Source organism: Thermoascus crustaceus, assembly GCF_041956765.1.
Source record: "Thermoascus crustaceus strain CBS 181.67 unplaced genomic scaffold VTN00scaffold_1, whole genome shotgun sequence".
NCBI classification, from domain to species: Eukaryota; Fungi; Ascomycota; class Eurotiomycetes; order Eurotiales; family Thermoascaceae; genus Thermoascus; species Thermoascus crustaceus.
This window is the reverse complement of record NW_027192527.1, coordinates 360,140-384,911: the sequence shown is the minus strand read 5'-3', so window position 1 is coordinate 384,911 and position 24,772 is coordinate 360,140. Positions and strand designations below refer to the sequence as shown.

Genomic DNA, 24,772 nt, shown 5'->3' with positions numbered 1-24,772 from the left:
CGTGCTCCGTAGTGGCGTCTTGGCCCTCTTGGGTTTTACTCAGTACAGCTTGTCCACAGTCAGAGTTTGCCACCGGCTTCTAGAATTCGTCGATCAGTCGCTGGCCCTGTAAAAGATAGCGGAACGTTGCATCATCGGGATGTGCCCCTGAGCAAGTCTGGGGTTCACCGTTGAGGCTGAGCTAACACCTCGGGGTCCCGTGTTTACCAGTCGTGAAAAATTTTCAACCCCTTGATGTTGCAGTGCCAATATGGAGTACACTATCAGGCCACACACAGCCATTAGTTACGCTGACAAGGAGCCCTTGCACTTCGTGCAGTACATAAGGCAATAGGTAATTGCGATATTTTGAAGTGTGCTTGCGATATCCTTAAACTGACAGTCGGGCGGCTATGCAGTCTTTCCCGCCTCGATGGGCTAGACGGCTAAGGCCAGACACTTAGATTTTTCCTCTGTACGGAGTACTGTGTATGTGTGGAGTATACTCCGTCTCGTGTAGCTTGTTGTGCGCGCAAGACTCAAGACAGACAATGGAGAGAACATGTTGAGACGTTCAGATGACTCGCAAAGTTTGCTGTGGAGCGTGGAGCGGTAGACTCAGATCTGGTTCAGCTTAGGCGAGATTGACTTCTCTGGGTAACGAGGCTATCTCCCAATAATAATTCTGAATCATGTCGCGATTCCCATCAGTAATAATAATGTCAAAGTCTTGGCTCAAAAGACGAGACATGGTGGATAAGTTGGTGGCTTAGCCTGTTATGATTCAGTGTCTATCAAGGTTTCAGTCTGGGGTCACGACCGTCACAACCTTTTAAGCTCTCTTCTGTGAACTGTGCGCGGGAAGAAATATCAACAAATTCTTATTCTTTTCTTTCGCTTTTCCAGTAGCCAAGTCGGGTAGTCCCTCGATCCAAGTCGTGATCTTGATATCGGTTATGTACCATGTATCGTAGATCCAGTGGCGACTGCATCATCCCGACGTTCCGCACTACCTATGCCAATCATCCGCTCTTCTCGTCCCTTATCCGAAGCCTTTTTCACCGACTCCATGTAAAAATTTTTCTTCTTCCTTTTTAGTCTCCACGTGGCATTTTGGACCATACTTCTGGCAGAGGGAGCTTTCTCCACACGGGCGGTTGAACACTGACCGCTAGAGCTTGTTTCAGAATTCAGATGGCATTTGGTAGAAAACGGGCGGCTGGGATGGGTCTCCTTCGCGGCTTCGCTTGTCTGACGCTGACTGTTGCCGCGTTGGATCCTCGAGGCTCAAACAGATCTGAGCGTTACGGGGTCAGGCAATCAAAGAGATGAGTGGTGCCTAAGTCACAAGTAAACGTAACGGAAAAGGCTCTCCGATGATATTCGTACGGGTCTGACCGCTTAATCCCGCATCACGATGATCCTTGCGGCTTTGCCTAACCTTCTGCGTATTCCATGGCGCACTGCATGTGCCATGTGGCGACCATAGCAATACAGATGTGATGGGGAAACAGGAGAACCGGGGGTCTTAGAATTCTGGAAGGCTGTCAGTAAGATTGGTCTGTTACTGCATCGGGATACTGTCTTAAAAGTTGAGGAATTCCGATCAATTAAAATAACGGATGCTCGAGTGGATTCTCGAGCAGGTGTCCCCGCAGGCAAGTGAGGGCAAAATACGGAGAAAGGGCAGTTCCTGAGCAGAATAAGCGAGAGACTAGGAGCTCGGAGAGCGGCGGAGTGGTGATGGATGATTTCGACAGAGGACTGCGGACAGGACATAGCTGTGTTCTGATACTGTCTGTATAGACAGATCGAGTTGTAGGAGTGGTGAGAATCACGGGATTCGCAGCCTCATCCACCAACGCTGATGGGATCCTTCGAGGCAGAACATCTCTCGCGCACGAATCTTGCAACGCGTCAACGATGGCACTTTTGTGTCACCATCATGTCGTTGCCCTGTGATCGCTCACAGCCTGCGCAGCCAAAGGGGATGCCCCTTGCAAGCCACCTCGATCTCGCCCCTAACGACGCCCAAAATGCATGGCGGCCTCGTGGCAACCCCGGCGCCTATGCTCGTGGCATGCTTGCTCAAGCATCCATGAAGCCAATGACGCCGCCGTTCTTACTGCGTAAGCCTTAACGGTATCGTTCCAGTCTAAATGTCAGGTGGACTTAGCCGTTTTCCTGACGCAGAGCCCTGTGAGATTCTGAAGGGGCTTCAAGGGACATCTTCTCCGTCCCTTCTCCAATCCACAGCCTAGTGCAGTTCATTCTGTGCAGAGAGTCAAAGACCCATCAACTCTCGGTAAGCCATCCCCAAGCCATCTTACTACTACTATTCCTATCGTACGGAAATCTCCGAAGGGGAAATGGTGTCATGGTTTCACATTGCATTGTCCCTTCTCGCTAGCGCTGCCTGCCCCCATTGGCAGCAGACTCCCCGTTATTCTTAGCCCACTGTGCGCTTTTCTGATTACTCGGGTTGCCAGATCCCTCATCTTTCCTCACCGCTTGGTCTTCGCCATTCCTGGTGTATCCATCGAGGTTATCCAATATCCGCCGTGGCATGAATTGCTGTTGGGTCTGGGGCTTTGGTCAATAGAAGTCCACAGTCTGCCATTCGTTCTCAATGCACTTCTTAGAAACCTTGACGGCTACTTCTGCGAGCGTTGTTTAAAAAAAAGTCCTCCAAGCTGGACTGTTGTACGATCTGAGCGTCTCAATAACCTGTGGAGCTTTAGGCGCTTCTCTGGATTCAGATCCGAAGAGTGGTTGCTATGGTCAGCCTCGGTCTCCGGTGATTCCCATTCCTTATCGTCTCGTTGCGAGCTTGAAAGCGAGACCGCCGAGCGCTGCCGGCCAAGTCAGGAGGTCTCCCCTCCCTCTCAGAAGCAGCGGCTCCACAGCGTGCTCATCCCCACCCCGAGCCGACCACTGGCACCTACGTTCTCTTTATTCTGCCGCAAGGGGCCGAGGTTCATGGTGAATTACAACAAAATCTCCGAGACTGGACGTCCAGGCGTGCACCATCGTACAGTGTAGCGAAGCTTCCCCAGGAGGTCATCTCCCGAGACTTGGGCGCGAATTCAACCTCCAGCAGTTACACTCCACGTGTGCCCACGTGGAGCCGGGATTTAATAACGTGGATCTGGGCTAGGGCAGGCACATCGAACGGCCTGGGAAAAGCGCAGCGCCGCACAGCAACCGAAGGCGCCATACAATTCCGCTATCACTTTTACGGGACTGGCTATCGGATCCACCGGGTAGGCTCCTCAGGCCTCAGCTGCAGACACAAACACGCGCTTCTCTCCGGCTCCCAACCCTAACCCCTTGGGAACTCTTCTCACCTTGGCTTGTGGTCCTGTTTCGCTCTACTCCATATATCCACGGACCTTGTCTTATCATATCGCAAACGAGCCGACAGGATTGAGTTGAGACTGAAAGGCATGATTACCACTAGATAAGCCGCAGTTTGCACTATCCCGTTTGTCGTGTTCATATCTTGCCGTTCCATCCGAGCCATCATCCTCCTGTGTTTTGAGGCTTGATCTGTCGCTTATTCCAATTCCACGTGCTCTCTGCGCCTGGTACCGTTTGCTCCAGCGTCATTCAATCCTGGCGATCATCTCCAAGTACTCGGGTTCAACGAGAGACTTTATCTGGGGTTTTGGAGAGTAACTCAAAGTGTTACTCGACTGGGAATAGACGCGTCCAAGTCGATCTTTATCTGCTGTTTGGCGTCATCCCGGGTGCGGTGAATGACTCAATTGACGATCTCTGCTTATTCCAGCGCTTGACCCGATTTTGGACTTGGGACCGGCTCACAAGATTTCCATCTTTGCCCCTCTCGCCTTCAAGGCTTTTGTTTGGACGGCAGACTCCGGCCTGTGGACAATTGCCGGCCCTAAACCCGGAGAGCGCCAGACTCAGAGCCCACTATCCACCACCACGTTTCGCCCAGGCTCCCAGCCCCGAGAAGCTCTGGAAGGCTCAATCCCCATTCCTCAACCGTCGGACTTACTAGCTAGACACGGGAATTTCCACCTCCTCTCCAGCAGCATTCCACTACTGGGCCTGTTTGCGCCCTGCATTTTCAACTCACATCGGAGGCTTTCAGACCGTTCGGGATTTGCGGCACCCCTAGCTTGCATAGGCTCTGCCCTCTCCAGTCTTTTGCGCCCGATTATCTCATCATTACCACCTCTATCCTGCCTAACTTTGTGCGGCCTAATTCCGCTGATCATCCGACGATTTCGGCTTCGAGACCCACCGACGAACGCAGGAAAGGGGACCCGCACTTACGGAGTACTTCTCCCACGCGTTTCTAATTCTTCAGTCCGGCGCTCTTTGTACGGCAGTAGGACCAGCGCTTCTTCAGCAGATCAGCGGTCTCGCAGTCTCTGGTTGAGCTACTGCGCACACCGGTCTGCTCCGTATTGGAGACCCTTGTCCGCGAGCCAACTTTGATCGCCCCTAAGGATCTTCGCGGGCCTTGCGCATTTGCCGTTGCTATTGGCTGGTGGCGTCAGATTCCTTGGGCTATCGCCGAAAGCCACCAGTGCCCACGCAATACCAAGGAAAAACCCAGCAGAAAGTCCCACGTTGTCTCTTGCATGAGACCCCGGTCGGACTCGTGCTTTCGGGTGGGTCGTCGATGACAGGCAGACCCTAGCAGCCTGGTCCATACTAGAGTCTTGGACCCGTGTACGGAGTGTACCCTCCCAACATTACAGGCGCAGTCTGGTTATTATTGCCCTGCAAACTACTACATGACGGATACATCATCCTCCACCGCAACGGTCCCTGGTATTATTTCTCCCGCTCCCACAGTTTCACCCTCTGTTACCCCTACGCCTGGTTCGGGTTCAATGCCAACGTCTCCCGAAAACCAGCCACAAGAATCATCAGAAACCTCATCTCAAGTCCCTTACGGCTCTTTACCCCCTGTAGACCTTGGCCCGGATTTCACATCATCCACATCGACATCAACAACTCTTTCCCGTTCAGTCACCGGTTCTATATCTCGAGGCAGCCGACGATCATTGGCCCTTCTTGCCCGTGAGAAGACATCCAGCGCCATCGCAACCCTTGCTTCCATTGGTATCAATTCCAATTCCTCAATACGTTACTCTGCCTCTTCTGGAAGCCTATCAAAGCATTCCTACAAGCCGTCTCTGGTGGGCACCGGTGGTGTTTCGACTGCGACTGCCTCTGGATTAACTCGGTCCACGCCTGCTCTGTCGGACAGAAGGACGAGCGGTGAACAATCAGCACAAACCGACAGGTCACCGACGGAAAGGCCTCAAAGCTTCGAGCTGTCTAGAGGAACAGGTACACCAGAACCGCAGAGCTATTCTTCTTCACCTTCCAATCCTGCGGAACAGCAGACGAACCCGTCCACGAAACGCAGGTACACAATTCAACGCGCCCCCCGTCCATCGGACCAATTACCTTCATTGCAGCCGGAGTCAGGGTCCTCGCAACCACCAAACAAAATGCATCAAACATCGTCGAGATTGTTGCGGATGACGGATGAGGAGCGGCCTTTCACAAAGGTACGATATTATTCCGCTGTGTGGTGAACAGACTGTAGATCAGAATGTTTGTATGAAAAATCCGATGCTCACTAGGTCGCAGGATTTCAAGGATCTGTTTGCTACATTGATGGTCAGCTTGAAGTTGGATACACATCGTGTGCGCTTCACCAAATTCGATCATTCTTTTACCTCGGAAGAGGCAATCAACAACCTGGGTTCGCTCAAGTTCTCCCAATCCAACCGCATGCCTGACCCTAAGGACCCTTCCCGCATTGTGACCACAACCACTACGACAACATTCTCAATGGCAAAAGAAATGGCACGATCGGTCTGCCAGCGTTTTGTTGATGCTCGGTTTATCGAGCCTGTTGATGGCAGACCGATGGCGCATTTTCCAATGAAGGGTGCACTCTTTCAGCTGACTCCAAAGGGAATCAACATCCTGCAACGTTTCTGTCAGAGAAACGGCATTACTGCGAAACATGTGATGGATGTACTGGAGTCGCCCCGAAACACAATGCAGCTGGTTAGCTTGGAGAGAGACCCGGAGACCGATAAAATCTCGCATGATCGTGCCACCATCGAGGTCATCTTCCGTCGCTTTGCTGGCCAAGATGGTCCCAATGTCAAGAGCAGTATTTCTACCTCTGATTCAGATTCTCTCAGTGACTATACAAACGGTCTCGTTGGAGTGAAGATGGCTAAGGAGAGGAAGATCGGGGACAAGATCTACACCAACACTTTCACCGGGAAAGCGGCTATCGACTGGCTGATGGACTGTTCTACAACCATCGACCGGAGGGAGACATGTCTGATTGCGGAGTTGTTCGTCAAGTACGGGCTGATCACAGCTCTTCAGGAAGATAGGAACTACGGTGAAGACACGAATGCTGTCTTTCAACCTACGAAATATGCCATCTATGGCCTGACAGAGCGGGGCCAGCGGGTATGTGGATGGATTGCCCGGGAAAAAAACCCGCCTCCTCCCACCTATGACACTAGGAATGCTCCGAGAGACTCGAATAACGCCCGCTTGAACCACATTCTCCACGATCCAGCCCTGAGGCTGTTGTTCCGCGAGTTTTTGCGTTACTCGCTTTGCGAAGAGAATCTTTCATTCTATGTTGACGTGTCGGAATTCACGGCAAACTACCATCGAGCGGAGAAGGCGGGTGCGTTCACCAAGGTCGATGCGGTTCGGGAGACACTTGCAGCTGCTTATGGTCAGTGGCCTGTTCCAGTTCAGTTCGCAACGACTTGATAAGACTAACGGCAACCACAGGATTGTACAATGCCTTCTTGGCTCCAGGCTCCCCATGTGAGCTGAACATCGACCATGCTTTGCGGAATAGCCTTGCAAGTCGGATGACCAAGGCCGTTGGTGATGACGAGTCGATGTTCCAGAGCCTTCAGGAGGTTGTGAGCCTATTCGAAATGGCGCAGACCTCAGTCTTCAAGTTGATGTCAAGTGTAAGGATCATATTACCCATTCTGCCAGTGCGATATTGGGAGGAATAAGTGCAGTCAGTTAATGCATCCCTAGGACTCCGTGCCCAAGTTCCTCCGCGATCCAAAGTACGCCCTCGTTCTGCAAGAACATGGTCTGGATACCACCGGAGCTAGTCGAGCATATTCGCCTACGCCAGCTCCGCTTCCAGAGCGGTCCATGAGTCGTTCCGCGAGACCTTGATGACGAATCCGACGCGGCCTTTCCCTCAAACACCACCATTGCCTAGCCATCGATGTGTCCACTGAACCGTCTCGACCACTGTCGTCACATGGACTCATCGCTAACATTGACCCGATGAGAGTCAAATGTGGACTACGGACCTCTGCTATCATCCCATCCTTCGCCGTGAGATGTCCATATCGGGTTGTACATCTATCAGTCGGCTGCATGCAGAACGAACCTCGCTGTATTATCTCGATCCTCGATTTATGCTGTCTTCTTTGACTCCTTTTGCCTACGGACTCTGCCAACAGCATTACATTCCCGTTTTGTGCATGTTCTCGATACGATGTCACTATCCTCCGCTCGACCGCTCCGTACCGCTCCATCTGCATACCTCCGCTTCGAACATTCCTACCATCAGCAGCACCCTCTTTAGCCATCACAGCATATGCTGGCATGATACTCCTAAATAATACTCTAGGATTCATACCCCGTCGGGGACGAAAGAAGTCACGAATTTTCTTATCCCTCTATGGACCACATGATAGAAATGGCCGGAATGGTGAATTTGTCATACTACTACTTTCACACCGGTGGGGATGGAAAAAACTGAGACGCAAACGTCCATGAAAGCATTGGATCGGCGTTAACGTGCTTCTTGATATTGTGGATAATTTCATTTTTTTTTCTTCTTTTTTCCTTTGTCATGTGCATTTCTGCATATACGATTTCCTTATCTGTATTTCGAAAATTCAAAGATTGCATCTGGGACTTAGCGAGTATTACCAGTCGAAATAGTTCCTTCCATCATCATCATCATCATCATCATCATCAAGGATCTCCTCGATATTGTCATGTCTTTCCTATTATCAAATGAACATGAAGGCTTTTTGAGGTCCCCTCGAAGTTGTTTTAGAATGAAGACTCATGGCGCCAAGGCGGTCTGGTCTGGTGTGGTCTGGTCGGGTTCAGGTCTGGTCTCATGTTTCCTCTCATCTCAGGATGTCGGTTTGAGGACATGAAATGGGTTGGTGGTTGGTCTTTTGTCTTTTGTCTTTTTGTTTGGCCTTCTTCTGTGTTGTTTCTTGTCTTTTTTTAAGGTACTAAGGGTAATGCATTCGATCATATTGTCACAGCAATGGTTGGTAATCCTAATTCAAGCATTTCCATTCGACACATTGGACACTCCGTGATTGTTTTTTCACTATCGTATTTTATGCCACGCGCTGGGTCTTATTCTTCATTGCTGAAACTGGTCTTCGTCCTCTCTGCTCCTTACCTTATCCACCGTCTGATTCTTGAGGGCTTCGACCTTGATCAACTCTCAAGGATCAAGACGGAACACACACACAAAGCTACTTACTACTGCTCACTGATTATTATCATCATTATACACAAGAAGAAAAGTAAAAAAAAAATAAGTCTCCTGATTTTCTTATACATTTGTTGATTGTACAGTACAGTACAGTGCAGTAGGGGTCACCCTGTACTTAACAGTTCGTACCCTACCTACCAGGGAAAGGAAAGGAAAAAGAGAGTAAGAACGAATGAGGATAAGATTAAGAAACCTGTCTGTGTTATATAGTACTCGTCTCTTTTTCTTCTCTTACTTGTTGGGACAGGACATGAGTGGTTGCTACCTATGTACCTACCTAAACTTACGGAGGTGGCAACAAGTAAGATTTCTACAATGAATGTCTTGCTATGGTGATGATAATAGTAGTAAGTAGTTAGGTTAAATACTGCATAATATAATAATAACTGTTGACTGGCTGACTATGCGTACATACATTTCAAAAGAAAAATGCTCTAAAACTCTAACTGACATTCCCATCCAAAACGCCCTGCAATTGTGTGTTGTTGATCCATTCGTTCCGTGCATGGAAATGCTAATTTCTTTAGTCGAGCTCCTCCCTTCTTCTTCGTCCTCTGGCTGGAAAGTTAGGAAAGAAGAAACAAATAACATAAACAACATAGCATCACCTGGTCGAGTCTATAACCGTCATAACTCGAGAATTACAGCAGGTGGAAATTTGCAATCAAAGAAAAAAAAGAAGTTCCTTCTACTTGGTCGACCCCCATCCTCTCGCTCTCATCCCCTCCTCGATAGCGGTCCAGATGCCCTCGACGACCTCCCGGTCCCGCCACCGTCCGGCGCCATGCACTCCACCTTTCTCCTCCCACCGCTCGACGGCGAAGCTCTTGACGCCGCGTCCCCATCCCTTCACCTCGCGGGGGATATCATCCCCGCGCCAGCCGACATAGATGCCCGTGGCATGCTTGAACAGCTCCGGGGGTGAGGACCACTTGTACGACTTGAACTGCCAGGTTTGACCGGTCGTGAAGACCGCCACGAGACGCTGCCAGTAGTCCGGCTTGAAGTTGGAGGTGGAGTCGACGAGGATGAAGCGTGTGGGTTTCTTTGCTCCGGTATGCGAGCCGATGGGCCCGCCGGCGTTGGCTTGCGAGGGGTCTGCGAGGATGCGGAGCGGGCGGGTGATGTGGAGGATGTTGGACGGGGTGGAGGTCGCAAGGGTTGGGTGGTCTGGGGGTACAAACACACCATCCTGGAGGAAGGACTTGATGTTCGACATGCGGATAAGGGAGGAGGCGGAGGGGGAGAGGAGGATGATGGGGTCGGGACGGCGGGAAGATGATGGAGCTGGTAGACCGGGCTTCTTGGGGATGGGGAGACCCGCGGACGGAGCAGGAACGCCAGGCGGCCTGCTTCCGGGCTTGACTCCTGGAGGATACTGGCCTGTACGAGAGCGATTGCGGCCAAGGAAAGCTTCCGCTGTCTTTCGAACGTGCGAGAAGTCCTGTTCCAACTGTTAGCATTGATCCTGAACAGATATGGGATGACCTCCGTATAAGATGGGCTATGTACATACCGTTGGCTTTATCCCCCGCAACACACTGTTCCGATCTCCAAGTTTTCTCTCCCCATTGTAAATCTCCTGCAATCTGGGATCAATGACCTTGGTCAACCTTCCCGCCTGCGGCCCCGTAGCAGGGACCGCTCCTCCCGCGCCACCACTGGGCACAGAGGGAACGCCGCCAGCAGCTCCAGATGCGATATTTGCAGAGGAATCCGCGACCTGAGCAGCCACAGAAGCCGCCGCGGCGCCCTCCAGGGGCTTGATGTACTCGCTCTCATCAGAGGCGCCCTCGAGCCAGGTGATGAGGTCGAGGCGCTCGACGAAGACGAGGTTCTGGACCTGCTCCTCCTCTTCACCTTCCTTGCGCTCCTTCTTCTTCAGAGCTTCATTCAGCTCCTGCGCCGACGCGATGTACTCCGGAATGGCGACATCCTTCTTCTGCCACGCGAAGAAGATGCTGCGGAGGTCGACGCCCTTGTCGTTGCTCGCGGAGACGAAGCGCGTGGGCGTCGACAGCGGGATGGAGAGCGGGATGGGGTGCGTGAAGAAGAGGTGTGTAGCTTTGGCAAGGTCGTCCGTGGCATGCTCGTTCGAGAGCTCTGAGGAGGTCGTCGGCGTCGGGAGACTCGAAGCCGCAATAGCTCGGCGGAGAGCGAGAAGGGGATCCTGCAGAGCGGGATCGATCGTGCTGGCCATGATGGCGATGATGACCGGATCGACGAAGGTCGAGCTGAGATGTCTGCGACCGGATCGGGCTCCTGACAGAGCCAGCAGCAGGCCGTGTGGTCTTTGGTCGCAATTGTGAGGACTGGGAGCGCGGCCTGTCTGGGACTTTGTTGGAGCTGCACTGAAGAGTCGCGATGCTGGCACGTGACCTTGCCTCCGTCGAGCTGCCGCATTACGCAGGGCGTACGTACAGCTCTTTTATCTGTCACAGATGGAACAGCATGTCTCTTTAAGCAAGCAGAGCTATACAGTCGAATATTTCTCACTGTTAAAATGGGCTATTTTAATGCTTCCCAGGGCATGTGGCTCGCGTGCAGGGTGATGCTAACGCATACAGACAATATCAAGCGAACCAGTGACCGAGACTCTATGATTCAATGTGACCGGACTACTGTTGTTTTGTATTGTCTCAGGTAAATAACTGTCCAAGGCCCTTGTCAAATACTTGAGTTCGATGCTCGCCTTCAATCTGGAGAGGTTTGTTGACGATGAACACTCAACATCACTTTATCTCGCAATCAAAAAGAATAAGTCAACTTCCCCGCAGATTTTGCTTTTAACTATCTATTGGAATGTTATCTCTGTGATTATATATTGCACCTTTATGCTGGTATTAATATCAAGTTCAGAGACAAGAAACTCAGACCCGAAACCTCCCCCTCTTTCCTCTCTTTGTCCCCTGCTACCTCTCATCTCTTCTTGTCGACAACACACTCAATACTCAGGATCTTTCTCAAAGCCACACGCAACCTCTCAGAATCTAAACCCTCCGACTCAGTTAAAACCTCGGCTCCGTCCCCTTCCCCTCCCTCGGCACCCCCAACAGATCCGCCACCCCTTCCTCAGCCTTCAACCACCTCCCCATCGCCTCATACATGCCCCAAAACGCCTCGTTATCGTTCATCGTCGGGAGGTGATTCAGCACCTTATGTCCCAGCATCGACTGCGCCAGTCCCAGGTACTGGTATCCGACGGGGTACTTGAGGAGGTCGACCTGTTCGAACCGGGGCACGGATTCGGAGCGTCCGTCGGCGGGGCTGAGCCGGTCCTTCTCGTAGAAGAGCTTGACGTATTGGATCTTCCACTCGCGGCGGTCGGCGTCCGGGCAGAGCGGGGTCGAGGTGGAGGGTTTCTTGCAGAAGAAGATGAAGCGGACGTCGCAGTCGACGTCGAAGACGAAGTCGGGCCCGGCGCCGGACTTGGATTGCCCTTCGCGAGGGATCGTGAACCGCTGCGTGATGGTCGCCTTCATCTTGCCCACGGCGCGGTTCGTGGTCGGGTTCAGATCCACTAGAGTACCGGTCTCGCGGTGCATAATGAAGTCTCCCCTGCTGCGGCCTTCCTTGGAGACTTGGATGAAGTCGTCGATGGGGAGGGGGCCGGACCATGCTAATCATTCCAGGTGGAAAAGAAAACAAAACAGTGTCAGCCTGATTGTCAGATTCGTACCGTACTTATCTAGTATCTACTTATGGTTGGATAAGAGGAAAACATACTGGTAAAAACCCACGCCCCCTTGTCTGCAAACAGATCGCGGAAATTCGCCCACTCCGACGCATCCCGGTAGACGGGCCACCCTTTACACAGCTCCGAGACGCAGTACCGGTCGAGGACCGCCTCGGGGGAGCCGTTGATGTGGGACCAGACGGTGGGCTGGGTATCCTTTGCGGTGATGTTGTAGGGCATGTTTTAATGTTTGTCAACGAGTATGTATGTATGTAGCCTAGTACCTAATACTTCGATGTTTCTTTCTGACGTAGGTTAGGTTATGTAGCAAGAAAGTAAGTACCTTAAAGTATCATATAGCATTTGAAAAAGAAAAGAATAGAAAGAAAAGAAAACACCGCAATATATCTAATTTACCCTATCCCCTTGAGAAGAGAGTGAGGAGGGACATGATTGCAATTCCAACCAGCAAACAACAATTCAAACAAAGAAAAAAAAACCGTTCTCCTTATCTCGAACACTTTCTTACCTAAATGTTAGTAAGGTCAGTACCCATGCAGTTCAACAAGGGTATGTACAGTTATGCCCTTCTGACGCACGTATATCGTCATCATCATTAGCCATGCCACGGTTAGGTAGGTACATTAGATACTTTTTAAGTACCTCATACCTTCGGTATCTAATCTGTATCATACCTACCGATCACATGAATCGAGCCAACCAACCAACTATCCGACAGGTCGAGAATAGGTACCTAGATAAGCGTACAAAGTTACGATTCTTTGGATGGCGCTTCTAACGCTCGATTGCGAACCCGAATGCAGCCAGCTTCCACTCACAATCCACGGATGTACTGGGTACTGCTCTTAGCAGCATAGCTTACCTTCTTGTTCAGGTTATCTATCTATCTATTTATTTATTTATTTTGTATTTTGTTTGCTTTGCTTTGCTTGCTTGCTTCTACTTCCGTACTTTTGTCAAGATAATGTAATATGACGTTTAAGTTCGTTTTCAAGAGAAACAAACAAGCAAACAAGAAAAATAGGACCTACCTACCTAAAGGATCAGGAAGATCAGGGATTGCTAAACTAACTAGGTAGGTAGTCCCGGGTACCATGGACAATAACTTGGGTACCTAGCATGGGTCATGTTAGGCCGTAGAGTAATAATGTCAGCAAGACCATTAAGCCGTCCACGCCATGTCTCTCTTCAGATAGGAGACAGATACTGTTTACTGTGAGCAGAAAATGGAAAGAATTCTACAGACTGAAACCCGAAAAAGAATCATTCAAATTCATTGAGAGATATCGTTCTATTCCAACCAAGCCATCGGCCAAAAGCTCAACAACTAGGATGAATAATCGATGTTCATAAATAGGATATGATCCGACCATAGTAGATAGGGATAGGCGAGTCTATGTACAGAAGGCCTCTTGGCAGGAAGCGGAAATGCGAACATGACTTGCGTATAGAAAGTACCGGATTCCATCTTTCCGCTGGAAATCCACACTTGCTGTCGCACGTGTCATAAACTACTGCAGAAGCCAGCTGTCGAGAAGCGAAGATGCCGATGCTTGCACAGTTACACTGAATAGAATTTGAACAAGTCATGGCTACTCTGCATGGTCAAAATAGAAAAAGGCCACCAGGTCGGGGAAAATACATGGGGCGCGCCGGAAGACGCAAGATTGGAAAGAAGACAAGACTCGAAAAGAAATATTCCACATCACTAAATATCCGCCCGAACCAGATCCTCATAAAACTAGATCCCAAATTCCGTTCCCATGACCGAAATCCATAAATGGCACGCCTGATACGCCTTCGTCCGAAGGAGAAAGAACCTTTTGGACTGAAACGCCTATTCGATCAAGACAGACACGACTGAGAAAGAAATCTTTTGGTAAAAGAGTGAGAGCAAAATACAGTCCCATCGTCGGAATCGACATCAGAAAGGTACATCATTACGAAGGGGGTTGGATCTTTGGCTGCCTCGATAACGGAGAGATAGAGGAGACGGAAGGTGACAGAGGCGGCTCAGCAACATCTTCCATGGGTACATCCGGAGGACTTGGGCTCTCACGCTTCTCCGTATAGACCGTTGCAGTAGCATTGGTCTGCACCTGCGTCCCTTTGGTTGCCGGTGTAGGACTACTGGCAGCCGGGGATTGAGATACTGGCGCTTTCTGTGGAGGAAGCATGGTCGTCGCTTGAGCCTGAGTCTTCTCGGAAGTAGGTGTCGTTGTCAAATTGCCCCTTCTGCTGAGGTAATCCCCCAGGCTAAGCTTCTTTTTGACTGGACTCGGGGCAGCGACGCCAGATCCGGGCGTCTGGACACCAGGCTGCGATAAGGGAGATTCAAGACCGGACGTAGACTGTGGCAGCGATGGCGTGGTCGTTCCAGGAGTACTGGCCGCAGGAAGTGAAGATATGGTCGTCGGAGGCAGTTGGATTGTAGAGGTTTTGGCATCTGGCCGGTCATGATCAGAGTGGACACCGTTGGCGGTTTGCCCTGTGATTATGGAATTATGCGCGGCAGTCGAAGGCCACGGCGGTGGCGGAGGCTTTGTACCGCTACCAGGAACACTGGGAGACAAAGAATTTGATTCTGGACTCGCCAACTGACCTCCCGTTTCTGATACCCCACTCTGGGACGGGGTCATTCCCGCGTGGACGTCCTTCATCTCGACATCGTTCTTTTCGTTCAGAACGGGTTTCCCGGCTATTCCGTCGGAACTCGCGGTCGATGAGCTGGTAGGCCGTGAGCCGCTGGACGTTGAACTGGCGAAAGCATCACGCTGGCGGCCCATTTCCTCAAACTTGACCCGATCCTCGTGGCATCGCTTCAGCAGTCGCTGTGTGAGTGGCACAAAGCTTGACCTGCGCGGCTGCGGGGTAGGAGGTACGTATCGAACATCGTGCTCATCTGGATCAGTCTGTATCGCAGAGTCAACGTATTGTGGACGGCCCAGGGGAGACCGCACTACGGGGGTGTTGGACCCTGACGTCTTCCGCGGCGAAACGTTGTGGGCGACCGATGGGGAACCGGGAGATAGACGCGACGGAGGAGACCGAGACTGACGCCCAGCACCCGTGTCTAAGTGCAGAGACTTGGACTGAGCTCCTTGATTTGCAAAGTAGCATGCCTGTTTCTGTGACAAGATGTCAGTCATTGTCGAAGGAGCGAATAAACAGCCCGATGTCAGAAACGAAAAAAAAGCTTACCGAACCGGCGACGGTAGGTGTCGTCTGCGTAGATTGACCACTACCACGCTTCTTCTTCCGGGCCGTTTGATCTTGCTCGAGCTGTTCGAACTTCTTTTCAACCGCAGCAATCTTCCGTTTGTCACGAGCAGAAAGTTCAGAATCCGCCAAGACGTCATTTTGGGTCTGGTGTGTGGGCGTGAGATCCCGGCTGCGAGTCTGACCTCGAGCGGAACCAGAGGTAGATCGACCATCGGCCTGATCATCATCGTGCTGATTCTTTACCCCCTCACTTCCAGCTCGACTGTTGGTAGCTTGTCCAGTGCCTAGAGGCGAATTATTTTGCTTGCTCTTGGCCTTCTTTCGCTTCCCATTCAACTGCTTCGTGCTCGAGTCGATTGCCTTCGGACGGGACCGGCGGTCGACATGGAACAGCAGGCATTTCTCTCCAAGGTCGCACGCACAGCCGCCAAAGTTGGCCAACACATTGCTAAGGCAGATAGCTGCTGCATCCTGGACACCGTCACTTGATTCCTGCTTCATCAGACCATTGGCAGATCCAACGAGCTGCTGGTCGAGGTACCACATGGCCGTTATCTCGGAATGCGCCGGAATATCCTGCGTTGCAACGAAGCAAAAATGATACTCGACCTCGTTCGTGATGAACGTTTTCATCGTCACGTTTGGATGGCACGACCGTCGCACATACCGAAGCATGGTACCCTCGTCGCGACTGTCGATGTAGATTGGAAGCTGAGGATGGAAGAAAACAAACGGTTCCGGATGTCGCAGCTCCTGCCACCTATTGTGGGGATCAAGACAATAATCGCGAAGCAGCCCGATCTTCCCCTTGACCTCACCAACAATCGCACCATTGCGGACGCCTTCTTCAGTTCTTAGCACCTTGAAAGTGGGATGCTTTCCATCGTATTCCACGCTGGTGTCGGTAAAAGAGTGTAACGTGAGGGAAGGCCACCTGGTCGGATCTAGGGATGCGTCTGACCGGGTAAATACGTCTTGGGTGCGGCCGTTGACAACCCGCGACAGGGCAGACGGATCTTTCACCCAAGATGCCAGGTCGGCTGCCAAGGTGAGGTTGACAAAGAGATTGCTCTCCATGTGCACATGCTTTTGGTCACGTTCGTAGAGATGGAGGAAATCGCTCGAATAGAGGGGAATGGATGGTCCGGATGACTTGGTCGGACTCATCGAGATAGATCCAGTGCGCTTCCGGGAATCCGGCTGGAGAGGCGGAGCGCCCGAGAGTGAGCCCACCGACCCCGAGGGCTTGTGGCTTGTTTTCGGCTTCTTCGCGGGCGGTTGGTCCCTGGAGTTGGATTCGCTCCGGTGGTGATAGCCGTTTACCTGGTCATAATGGTCCTTAGCCTTCTTCTTCTGGCTCTTCGTCCCCGATCGCTTCGACTTCCGGTCACCGCCATCGCTCTGCTCCCTGAGCCGTCTCTGCCGCTCCGTGGCACGTTTGCCATCCAAAGGTCGGGGCTCACAGTCAACACAGTTGTGGACCTCTGGCACGTCCCGACCGTGGTAGTAGCACTCGATGTGCTGCCAGGTTTCGCACCCCTCGCAGAAGACCGTATTGCCATCATCATCCTCGAACGCACAGATGCATTTGATGGTGTACGGCTCGTCATCCTCTGGGGGGATGGAGTCGGAGACGGCACCGTTCGGAACGGGGGAGTTCAGAGGGGCGGTGACCGGGTACGGTTCCGTTGTTGGGTGCGTGGTTGCGACTGAGGAGGTATCTGTCATAATCTGACAGCGTACCCCCTCTCAAATCTCGATGACGTTCTTCCTCAGCACCGAGTCAGGTAGACCCAGTAGGCAATACGCATGTCAGCTGTCGAGGATGACGGGTGTACGTGTTCACCACTCCACCACACGACACAGCGCTTCGTGCACCGGGACGAGAAACACAGAACCTCGAAATAGACGGGGACTCGTTATCGAAAGGATAGGTCTGGGTGCGGTGTTTGGGACAACGCCAGGGGCCGGAATTTGGCAGAAGCGGACCAAGGGAGTTCGAGAGCGCGAAAGAAGGGCGGTCGAATCCTGTGACTACAGGTGGGAGTAAGGCCGTGTCAAGAGGTCGTAACGGTCGTCGACGATAAGAGAGCGTTAGGTCTTAAGATCCGAGAAGACGATGAAGACGGAAAGAAGGAGGCCACGTCGCTCGAGTGGTCAACCTTGCTTGCGCGTGCGACAATCAGGAAGGGGACACGAATCGACGATCGAGGGCAGCGACGAGAGTGGGATGGAGGAGGTTGGCGTGAAGCGCATGAGGTGAAGGAGATGAGGAGGGAGGGAGGATGAGGAGGCGAGGCGGGGAGGACGGAAGCAGGAGGAAGGGTGAATTCTCGCGAGGGAGACGAGAAGGTGAAGAAGGGGAGGGGGGGGTGTGGGAGGAGCGGGAGGGCGAGAGAAGGGAAGAGGAAGAGGAGGAGAAGGCTAAAGGAACGGATGGGCCATTCAAGAGTCGCGCAGACCCAAGCGAGCAGGAGGAGAAAGAGGAAAGGCGCGGGCAGCGCAGGGCAGAAGCTGGAGGGCTCTCATCGAAGGGCACTGGCCTGGACGCGGTCGGACGAGGGCGAGGGCGAGCAGGCGGCGAACGAGCCACTGCCCGGCGCCGCTGTTCCGTTTCCAGCCTTGGGGCGCCGGTCCATGCCCGATGGGGCAAGCGGCAAGGGACTGGACGGGTCCGACGGCCGGCCGGTGGGGGAAAAGCAGAGTGCGCTCTCTTCTCGACGTCGAAGGGGGTTGGAAGGCTCGCCGGCGGGAGATCACGGCCTGGGCATCCAGGCTCAATAAACCTGTCAGACCGGTTTCAAAGCCGTGCAGGGGCTCCCAGCATCCTGTCCGGGTCAGCGTAGCAACACTCAAACTCTCAGGAGGGAATAAGCAACGAGGGGGACGGCTGGTTAGCATCTGCAGAGTCGGTTAGCCAGGAAGCAACAGTGTCGGAGCAAGCCATGATGATGTTGTCCCTCCGCCTGTTCGGGATCCGGCCTGTCTGTTCTGGGACCAGAAAGAGGAAGAGAAGACAGAGGCAGTGAGCAAGATGAGGAGACCAAGCTGTCAGGAGATGACAGGAGATGACTAGAATAGAAATCTGTAGGTAGTAGAATGGAAAAATCTGTTGGTGAAATGGCCCACGGCCTGGTACAGGTCAGGCTGGGTGCTGGGCGAGAGCACCTGTTCCCCAGTGGGAGATGACTCCGATCATGGTCTAGATATCTCCAGATCCAAGACGAAGCCAGAGGGCGGTAGAGGTGCTGAAGAGAGGACGTCAGTAGAAGAAACAGACTCGAATTCTAGCCGCTGGCCTGCAGCAGCAGAGGAGGTAGTTGTGTGGTCAAAGGGGCGGCGGAGGCTGGGCGAGGGAAGAGGTTTATGACGGCAAAGGGGAGAAAACGCAACACGGGTGAGTGGAGAGGTCACCGGATGAGGCAGAGTTGACAAGAGGGAAGAAGGGGGGAAGAGAATGGGAATAAAGGGCACGGGGGGGGAACAACGAGAAAACGAGAGAACCCGATGGTAGTCCAAGCGTGCCCCCAGAAACGGTCTCCATGATAGTAATGGAGATGGCATGGCTTTGCCTCGCCACTCCGAGACTCTAAACAGACCGAGTTCTGTGGACCATGCCAGCGGCGACCTGCGAGGCATGGGACACCGTTGGGATAGGATGAATCAGGGCCATTTAGGTAATCGATCTGCAAGTGAGGAGTGACGGGCAGAAGTTGGCTCGTCCATTGCCCGCTTCCCTGCGGCTTAGGGCGGGAAGACGTGGAGTGATATTGGCGCATGGAAGAGCGCTGTGTGGATGGAAAACATGAGCCTGCATTATAGCCGCTCCAGACAGTCGGAGTCGTGGCAGGCGTACCGAGTATATAAGACTGCTGGGCTCGGGAGGACCCGCGAGGCTCGCTTCCACGGCGACGGCCCGTTTAAATCCAGCGTCCTGTTCTTCCGAATGCCTTTGCCGAGTGCTAGCAGCGTCTGTCCGTATGATGGCTCCTAAATGCCTACGGAGTATCCCCCGATACACTAGCCTCACGGTTGACCAGTAAATATGCGGTGCATGGGCTAGTCTAGGTACACAGGGTACGGCTTGGTTACGGAGTGCAACTTGCGGTGTACTCCCACAAAGCGCTGCGGGAAAAAGGTGGAATATCAAAAAAATTTATTGCTGTAGTCTGCAGTAGCTCGTAGGGTACTCAGATGCGTTTGAAATGCAGGAAACCCACATAGTGGAGTGCCTCACTCGAAAACATCGTGTGGGGCCTGCATTCCAATCCGCGCTTGGGTATCCGGTGAGATGGGACGGCGTGCAGATGCAGTATAGCGGCTCATCTAAGGAAACTTCGCGCTATGTTTAGGGGTGCCATCCCTATAGGCCGCCGCGAAGTTTGGGGGAGCTTAAGTAGGGTCCAGTTAAGACGTAGGGGGCTCTTTAACTATAAGTTAACTAGACTTCCAAACCCTAAGCCAGAACCTCCTTTTTGCTGGCCAGGACAATATTATGCTTCGGATATACAATGGGAAAGGGACGCGCACCTTGTTAAATAAGTGTATCTCAGATTCCAGCCACTAGCTGCAGACCATCTACGAGTGATGGATTTCTCAAAGATTCTATTTTATCCCTTCGCAGCCCTCCTGTTAGGTAAAGGAAAAGATGCCTTGCTGATATCATATCAATATCATTTTGAACTGCCATTGTGTAGCCAGAGTCAAATTTATGCTACTTCCTGCTTCACATAAACCTTTGACCGGATGCTACCAGTCTTCTGAGAGCCATTGAATGCCACGCTCGCACCCACGCTTTCGGAATCAACTACCACGTGGTGACACTAGACCATCGACTTAAGGCCTGTTGAATCACAAGCATCACCAGCTATATGTTTCCAACCTGAAGCGGCTGCGGCCGTTGACGGTATGAAAGAGACACAAACAACACTTCTACTCTTCGACAGCCCTATGGTCCCCGTCGTTCGATGGATGCCGCTGAGGCTTCCCAATTCGCGGTGTGCGAACAATCACTGCCAGCACCAGTCTTTTCAGTCCCTTCCACAGTCTCTTCCACCACCACTCCCTGACCTCAGGCGGTTTCTCTGCAGCCAGGATCTCACCTAGTCCTGTATGGAGATCCACGTCCTCCGGTCTCCAGGCCCACGGATCGCGCCAGTGCCTAATTCGATGGACAGAGTACAGAAGCATAAACACAGGAATCCCGGTATACGCGGCGAGGAATTCGCTCACAGACCAATTCCAGGGAAAGAACACGCTGAAACCGTTGAGAAGACATAACAAAGTGGAACCTGCGATGCCAATGTAGGCCCCATATGGCTGTATCCAAGATCGATACGGTGGCTCAACACCCTGGACCTGGAGGGCCCTACGAAAGCGGAAATAGATGATACAGGAGCACATCCAGGAGATGAATCCTGAGGTATTGGTGAAGTTCATCAGCCAGTTGAAGAGCGTGGGACCGGAGACAAGAATAGACAGATATGCAAGTGGACCAAACAGTGCCGATAAACCAACCGCCATGTAAGGTAGACCCCACCGGTTGCGAACTCTAAGGAACCTGGGGGCGCTGCCCGATTCCGCGAGCGAATGGAGCGAAAGCGAAGACCTGTGGAGGAACGAGCTGCCTGAGGATGAGCTGGACGCCATGATCAGCGCATTCACGATCGTGTCAAGGAAACGGATCCCGGCGTTTCTGATTCCAATGACATATGGGGAAGTTCCAGAACGGGAAGAACCAGACCCGGAGGAATCAGATCCAGACTGAGAGTCACCGTTCAATAACCGGGGATCATTAGAAGGCGACATCACCCCCATTGCGAGGGAACTCATTATGTAGAGGAAGGAGAGTAGACCGGTGTTGTTCTGGGCCTCTCTCGGGATACTACGCCGTGGCGACACCATTTCTGAACCTCTGATCACAACGAGCTCCGGCGCAAAATTGAAGATGATGACACTGTTCATAAGGCATTGCAGGAACCCGAAAAATCGACCAGCGGCACCTGGCTCGAGGAATTCGCCAAAAGCGCCTGGATCGTTCCAGTACCGAAACCCAAGAAACCCGCCATTCGGACCACCGCCGCAGAACAAGACGAGTGAGAGTAGCACCATCCCGGTGAGCGCGCCAATCTTTACACGGGTGAGGTTGTTTTCTGCCCGTCTAAACGTCTGCTCGGGCAGGGAGTTGAGAACGACCATGACGGTGAACATCGTGGTCATCGGGATTGCGGGATGCAGCCCCGGATTCAAACCGCCGACGAGGAGGGAAGCCGCCGTAAGTTGGTAGGGCACCAACATAGCAAGGGAATACCAATGAAGAAAGTCCAGGCAGAACCCCAAGGTTGGCGAGACATAGCGGGTTGCGTGCTGGCCTATCGTAACTCCGCGAAAAGGCATGTAAGCTCCAAACTCCGCCATGGCAGTAACAAGGCAGTATACAAATGCAGATAAGGATACATAAGATATGAGCAGAGAGGCCGGACCGCCAACCGCGAGTGCCTGACCGGCACCAAGGAACAATCCGGCTCCAAGATTGGACCCGTGCGCCATTTCTCGAAGTAATGAATGTAAAGGCCTCTGGCCCTGGTTGTATCTAGGTAAAGTCCATGAGAAGAGCAGTCTCCCGCGGAGATGATGAGAAACGCGTGGTGATTCTCGTCAAGAGCGATTGCAACTTCCTGGGTTGTCTTGTAGTAACAACTAGGTGCTGCGTTCCGGGTGTGGAAGGAGCAGTTTATATCGTCACCCTTAGGGACTGAGAAGCCAGCAATACCTGCTCTGAGGGTAGCAGTTGGTTGTGCTGGAGTAACATCAACATGCTTGTGACTGCGCCGGCAATCCTGAGGGGATTCCAAAGATGCTAGCAAAAATATAAACTACTGTACCAAAAACACAAACTAAACAAAATACAAAGCTTAATAAACAGACATAAAAAAGCTCACACACCCAATCCCACCTTTCGATGGGGAAAGGGTGCTACGAAAACCCCGCCTATTGCTTGATAGCGGCCATGGTTTTTACTGACCCTGGTGATCAAGGGATCGATCCTTTACGATTCCCCGTCCTCCAAGATTCGACCAGGATTTTCTCCTACTCAGAAGTCCAGATGAGAACACCCTGTCTTACTGACTGAGCTAGGAGTCCCGGGTGCTAAGGGGTCACGGTGTGAATGGCTTATATGGGGCTCTGGCTGGGAGTGCTCCCGGCCGGGGGACGTGACGCGGTTAGGTTAGGCGCCCAGCAACCGTAGGACTTCACCGGGAAATCATCTCCCTGGGCGCTGCTGTAGTCACCTAGTAGTAATATCAGATGAGCGCTAATGATAAAAGTGAGACCTTGATCTATCGACGGACGTCACTCCTGGTCACTTCATGGCCCGGATCTCTCATCAACTGGTCTTGGAAATGGCCATCCTTACCTAGGTAGGTCACCAGAGTATCTCTTTCGAAGACAAGCCCGATCTCGTTCTCAGGCCAGAAACCTATGAAGCGCCAAACAATTTCTCAGAATCCAGATCCCAACCTCAACGTTGAGCCCCGTAAACGGATAACTTATAGACACTTGAAAATTCTGACGCAGCAGCCAAGTTCTCATTTAAATATAGATATTCATATATGATACCTGCAGGAACATGCCGGAAAAGTGACAGATGTATGTATACAATGGAATCCGAGAGAGCAACGAGAAAGAAGCCACAAGGGTATGGGTATCTTAAAGTGTGTACTAGAAAAAGAATATGGAAAAAAAGAGAAAAGAAGTCGAAAATACCCAACGCAGACAGTATCGATGCGACCATTCAGTCCTCCCACCATAACGCCAGTCGCAAAGAACCAAAATACCAGATCCGTTCTTAAAATACATCCTTCATATGTTCAAGAGCTACTTTATCTATGTCAGCTTGTTTCCTAAACAGATAATTACACTGGGAATTATGGGCGAAAAGGGACATACTCATCAGCCATATTTGTTTCTGCGAATTCGAGCCATTCGCCAGATAACGATTTCTTCCAGAAGCGCACAGCACCGTCATCGCCAGAGGAAAGAAGGCAATCACCTGTTCGTGTCATTAGCATATGACTTCCCTAACCATCAGACGAAGTCATATTGAAGTGCAATACATACCTGCATAGGAGAATTCCACCTGCCACACATCCAAATGCTTGCTGTCGATGCATGCGACCTCCTTGAATGAGTGCTTGAATTGGGTGTCACCACGTGCTTGACGGTTGGATACAGATGCAGGGGCGCGGCTCGCGAGGGCAGATCCGATCCCCGACTGTGCTGTCGCACGGATTGTGGGGGATTGAGCAGTGTGCGGGCGGTTGTTCGAATTATTCGAGCCGTTACCGGAGAGCGAGGTGTAGACCTCGAAGACACGAACAAAGCCATCCTTGCAACCGCTCGCGATAAGGTCGTACCCGCGCACAGAGCCATTTGCCCAGGAGATATCCCGGACGAGGCCCCCATGTCCGGTCAATTCAATTGCGTGATAAAAGCGACGGTTCGCATCCGTACGATAAATCTTCACGGTGTCCATGGCTGCCACGACGAGCGAGAGACTCTTGCGGTCCCAGCTTGGTAACAATGTGTGCGTGATATCAACAGGATCATGATGAAACTGGACTTGGAAACTTGTCTCTTCGCCTCGCTGCGGCGCAGCGCATACCCTGAACTGGTCCATGGCCTGCCAGTCGGCAAGGCTGTCCGGGCTTACAGGCTCCATGACCATGAGATAGCCATCACGCGTAATGAGCGCAAGCCAGGTCTCCATGTCGATGTTGCGAAAGTCAAGTGAGACAAAGGGATGTCGTTGCGGCGCCATCATGCGGAAAATGGGCCTGAAGCGACGACCCGAATTGGGGGGCTGCGTTACATCCTCTTGCCATATCTTGAACTTCATGTCCTCACCGACACTTCCAATATGCTGACCAGTAAATGGACCGTTCCATGTAGCCTGCGCCTGTCTTAATATTAGGTTGCGAGCATTTAGGAGGGGCCATCTTACATCACGAATCTCGGCGTCATGGGCGCGCCAGGTATCTGTCAGTTGCCAGCTGCCATCCTTCAGATCCCAGACCTTCATGCGATGATCAGAAGAGGCTGTAACAATTCGATTGCCATAGAAATTGAACTTTGTGACGGTGACCAGGTCGCGATGGCCCGCGTCGAAGTCGTTGAACCCAGCCGCCATTTCGGGCCGTTCCGGTATCCCCATCAATATATCCGACTAAACTGCACTTGATTCCACTACAGGGATGTAAAAAAGAGAGTGGGGAATAAGGGTCAAACGG

General features: G+C 52.1%; 8 protein-coding genes across 8 annotated transcripts; 4 read left to right on the top strand and 4 right to left on the bottom strand.

Annotated features, from left to right (window-relative positions):
• Positions 1–1,846: 1,846 nt before the first annotated feature.
• On the top strand, positions 1,847–7,206 carry VTN00DRAFT_127 (uncharacterized protein; the record flags this gene model as incomplete). Its single annotated transcript, XM_069427358.1, has 9 exons — positions 1,847–2,108; positions 2,193–2,284; positions 2,721–2,759; positions 2,817–3,242; positions 4,341–4,622; positions 4,713–5,534; positions 5,617–6,739; positions 6,799–6,986; positions 7,060–7,206. 9 exons carry the CDS (start codon positions 1,847–1,849, stop codon positions 7,204–7,206), a joined length of 3,381 nt encoding a protein of 1,126 aa, XP_069290835.1.
• Positions 7,207–7,331: 125 nt separating this feature from the next.
• On the top strand, positions 7,332–7,661 carry VTN00DRAFT_126 (uncharacterized protein; the record flags this gene model as incomplete). The annotated part of the gene is made up of 1 exon (XM_069427347.1): positions 7,332–7,661. The coding sequence occupies one exon, from the start codon at positions 7,332–7,334 to the stop codon at positions 7,659–7,661; it is 330 nt and encodes a 109-aa protein (XP_069290834.1).
• A 77-nt stretch (positions 7,662–7,738) lies between these two features.
• On the top strand, positions 7,739–8,210 carry VTN00DRAFT_125 (uncharacterized protein; the record flags this gene model as incomplete). The annotated part of the gene is made up of 2 exons (XM_069427336.1): positions 7,739–7,750; positions 7,965–8,210. 2 exons carry the CDS (start codon positions 7,739–7,741, stop codon positions 8,208–8,210), a joined length of 258 nt encoding a protein of 85 aa, XP_069290833.1.
• Positions 8,211–9,251: 1,041 nt separating this feature from the next.
• On the bottom strand, positions 9,252–10,763 carry VTN00DRAFT_124 (uncharacterized protein; the record flags this gene model as incomplete). The annotated part of the gene is made up of 2 exons (XM_069427325.1): positions 9,252–10,007; positions 10,080–10,763. 2 exons carry the CDS (start codon positions 10,761–10,763, stop codon positions 9,252–9,254), a joined length of 1,440 nt encoding a protein of 479 aa, XP_069290832.1.
• Positions 10,764–11,571: 808 nt separating this feature from the next.
• Positions 11,572–12,479, bottom strand: VTN00DRAFT_123 (uncharacterized protein; the record flags this gene model as incomplete). Its single annotated transcript, XM_069427314.1, has 2 exons — positions 11,572–12,182; positions 12,290–12,479. 2 exons carry the CDS (start codon positions 12,477–12,479, stop codon positions 11,572–11,574), a joined length of 801 nt encoding a protein of 266 aa, XP_069290831.1.
• A 1,721-nt stretch (positions 12,480–14,200) lies between these two features.
• Positions 14,201–17,210, bottom strand: VTN00DRAFT_122 (uncharacterized protein; the record flags this gene model as incomplete). Its single annotated transcript, XM_069427303.1, has 2 exons — positions 14,201–15,388; positions 15,462–17,210. The coding sequence occupies 2 exons, from the start codon at positions 17,208–17,210 to the stop codon at positions 14,201–14,203; spliced, it is 2,937 nt and encodes a 978-aa protein (XP_069290830.1).
• Positions 17,211–17,601: 391 nt separating this feature from the next.
• On the top strand, positions 17,602–18,328 carry VTN00DRAFT_121 (uncharacterized protein; the record flags this gene model as incomplete). The annotated part of the gene is made up of 2 exons (XM_069427292.1): positions 17,602–17,741; positions 17,800–18,328. 2 exons carry the CDS (start codon positions 17,602–17,604, stop codon positions 18,326–18,328), a joined length of 669 nt encoding a protein of 222 aa, XP_069290829.1.
• Positions 18,329–20,414: 2,086 nt separating this feature from the next.
• On the bottom strand, positions 20,415–24,672 carry VTN00DRAFT_120 (uncharacterized protein; the record flags this gene model as incomplete). Its single annotated transcript, XM_069427281.1, has 4 exons — positions 20,415–22,074; positions 23,433–23,535; positions 23,604–24,441; positions 24,487–24,672. 4 exons carry the CDS (start codon positions 24,670–24,672, stop codon positions 20,415–20,417), a joined length of 2,787 nt encoding a protein of 928 aa, XP_069290828.1.
• Positions 24,673–24,772: the final 100 nt, after the last annotated feature.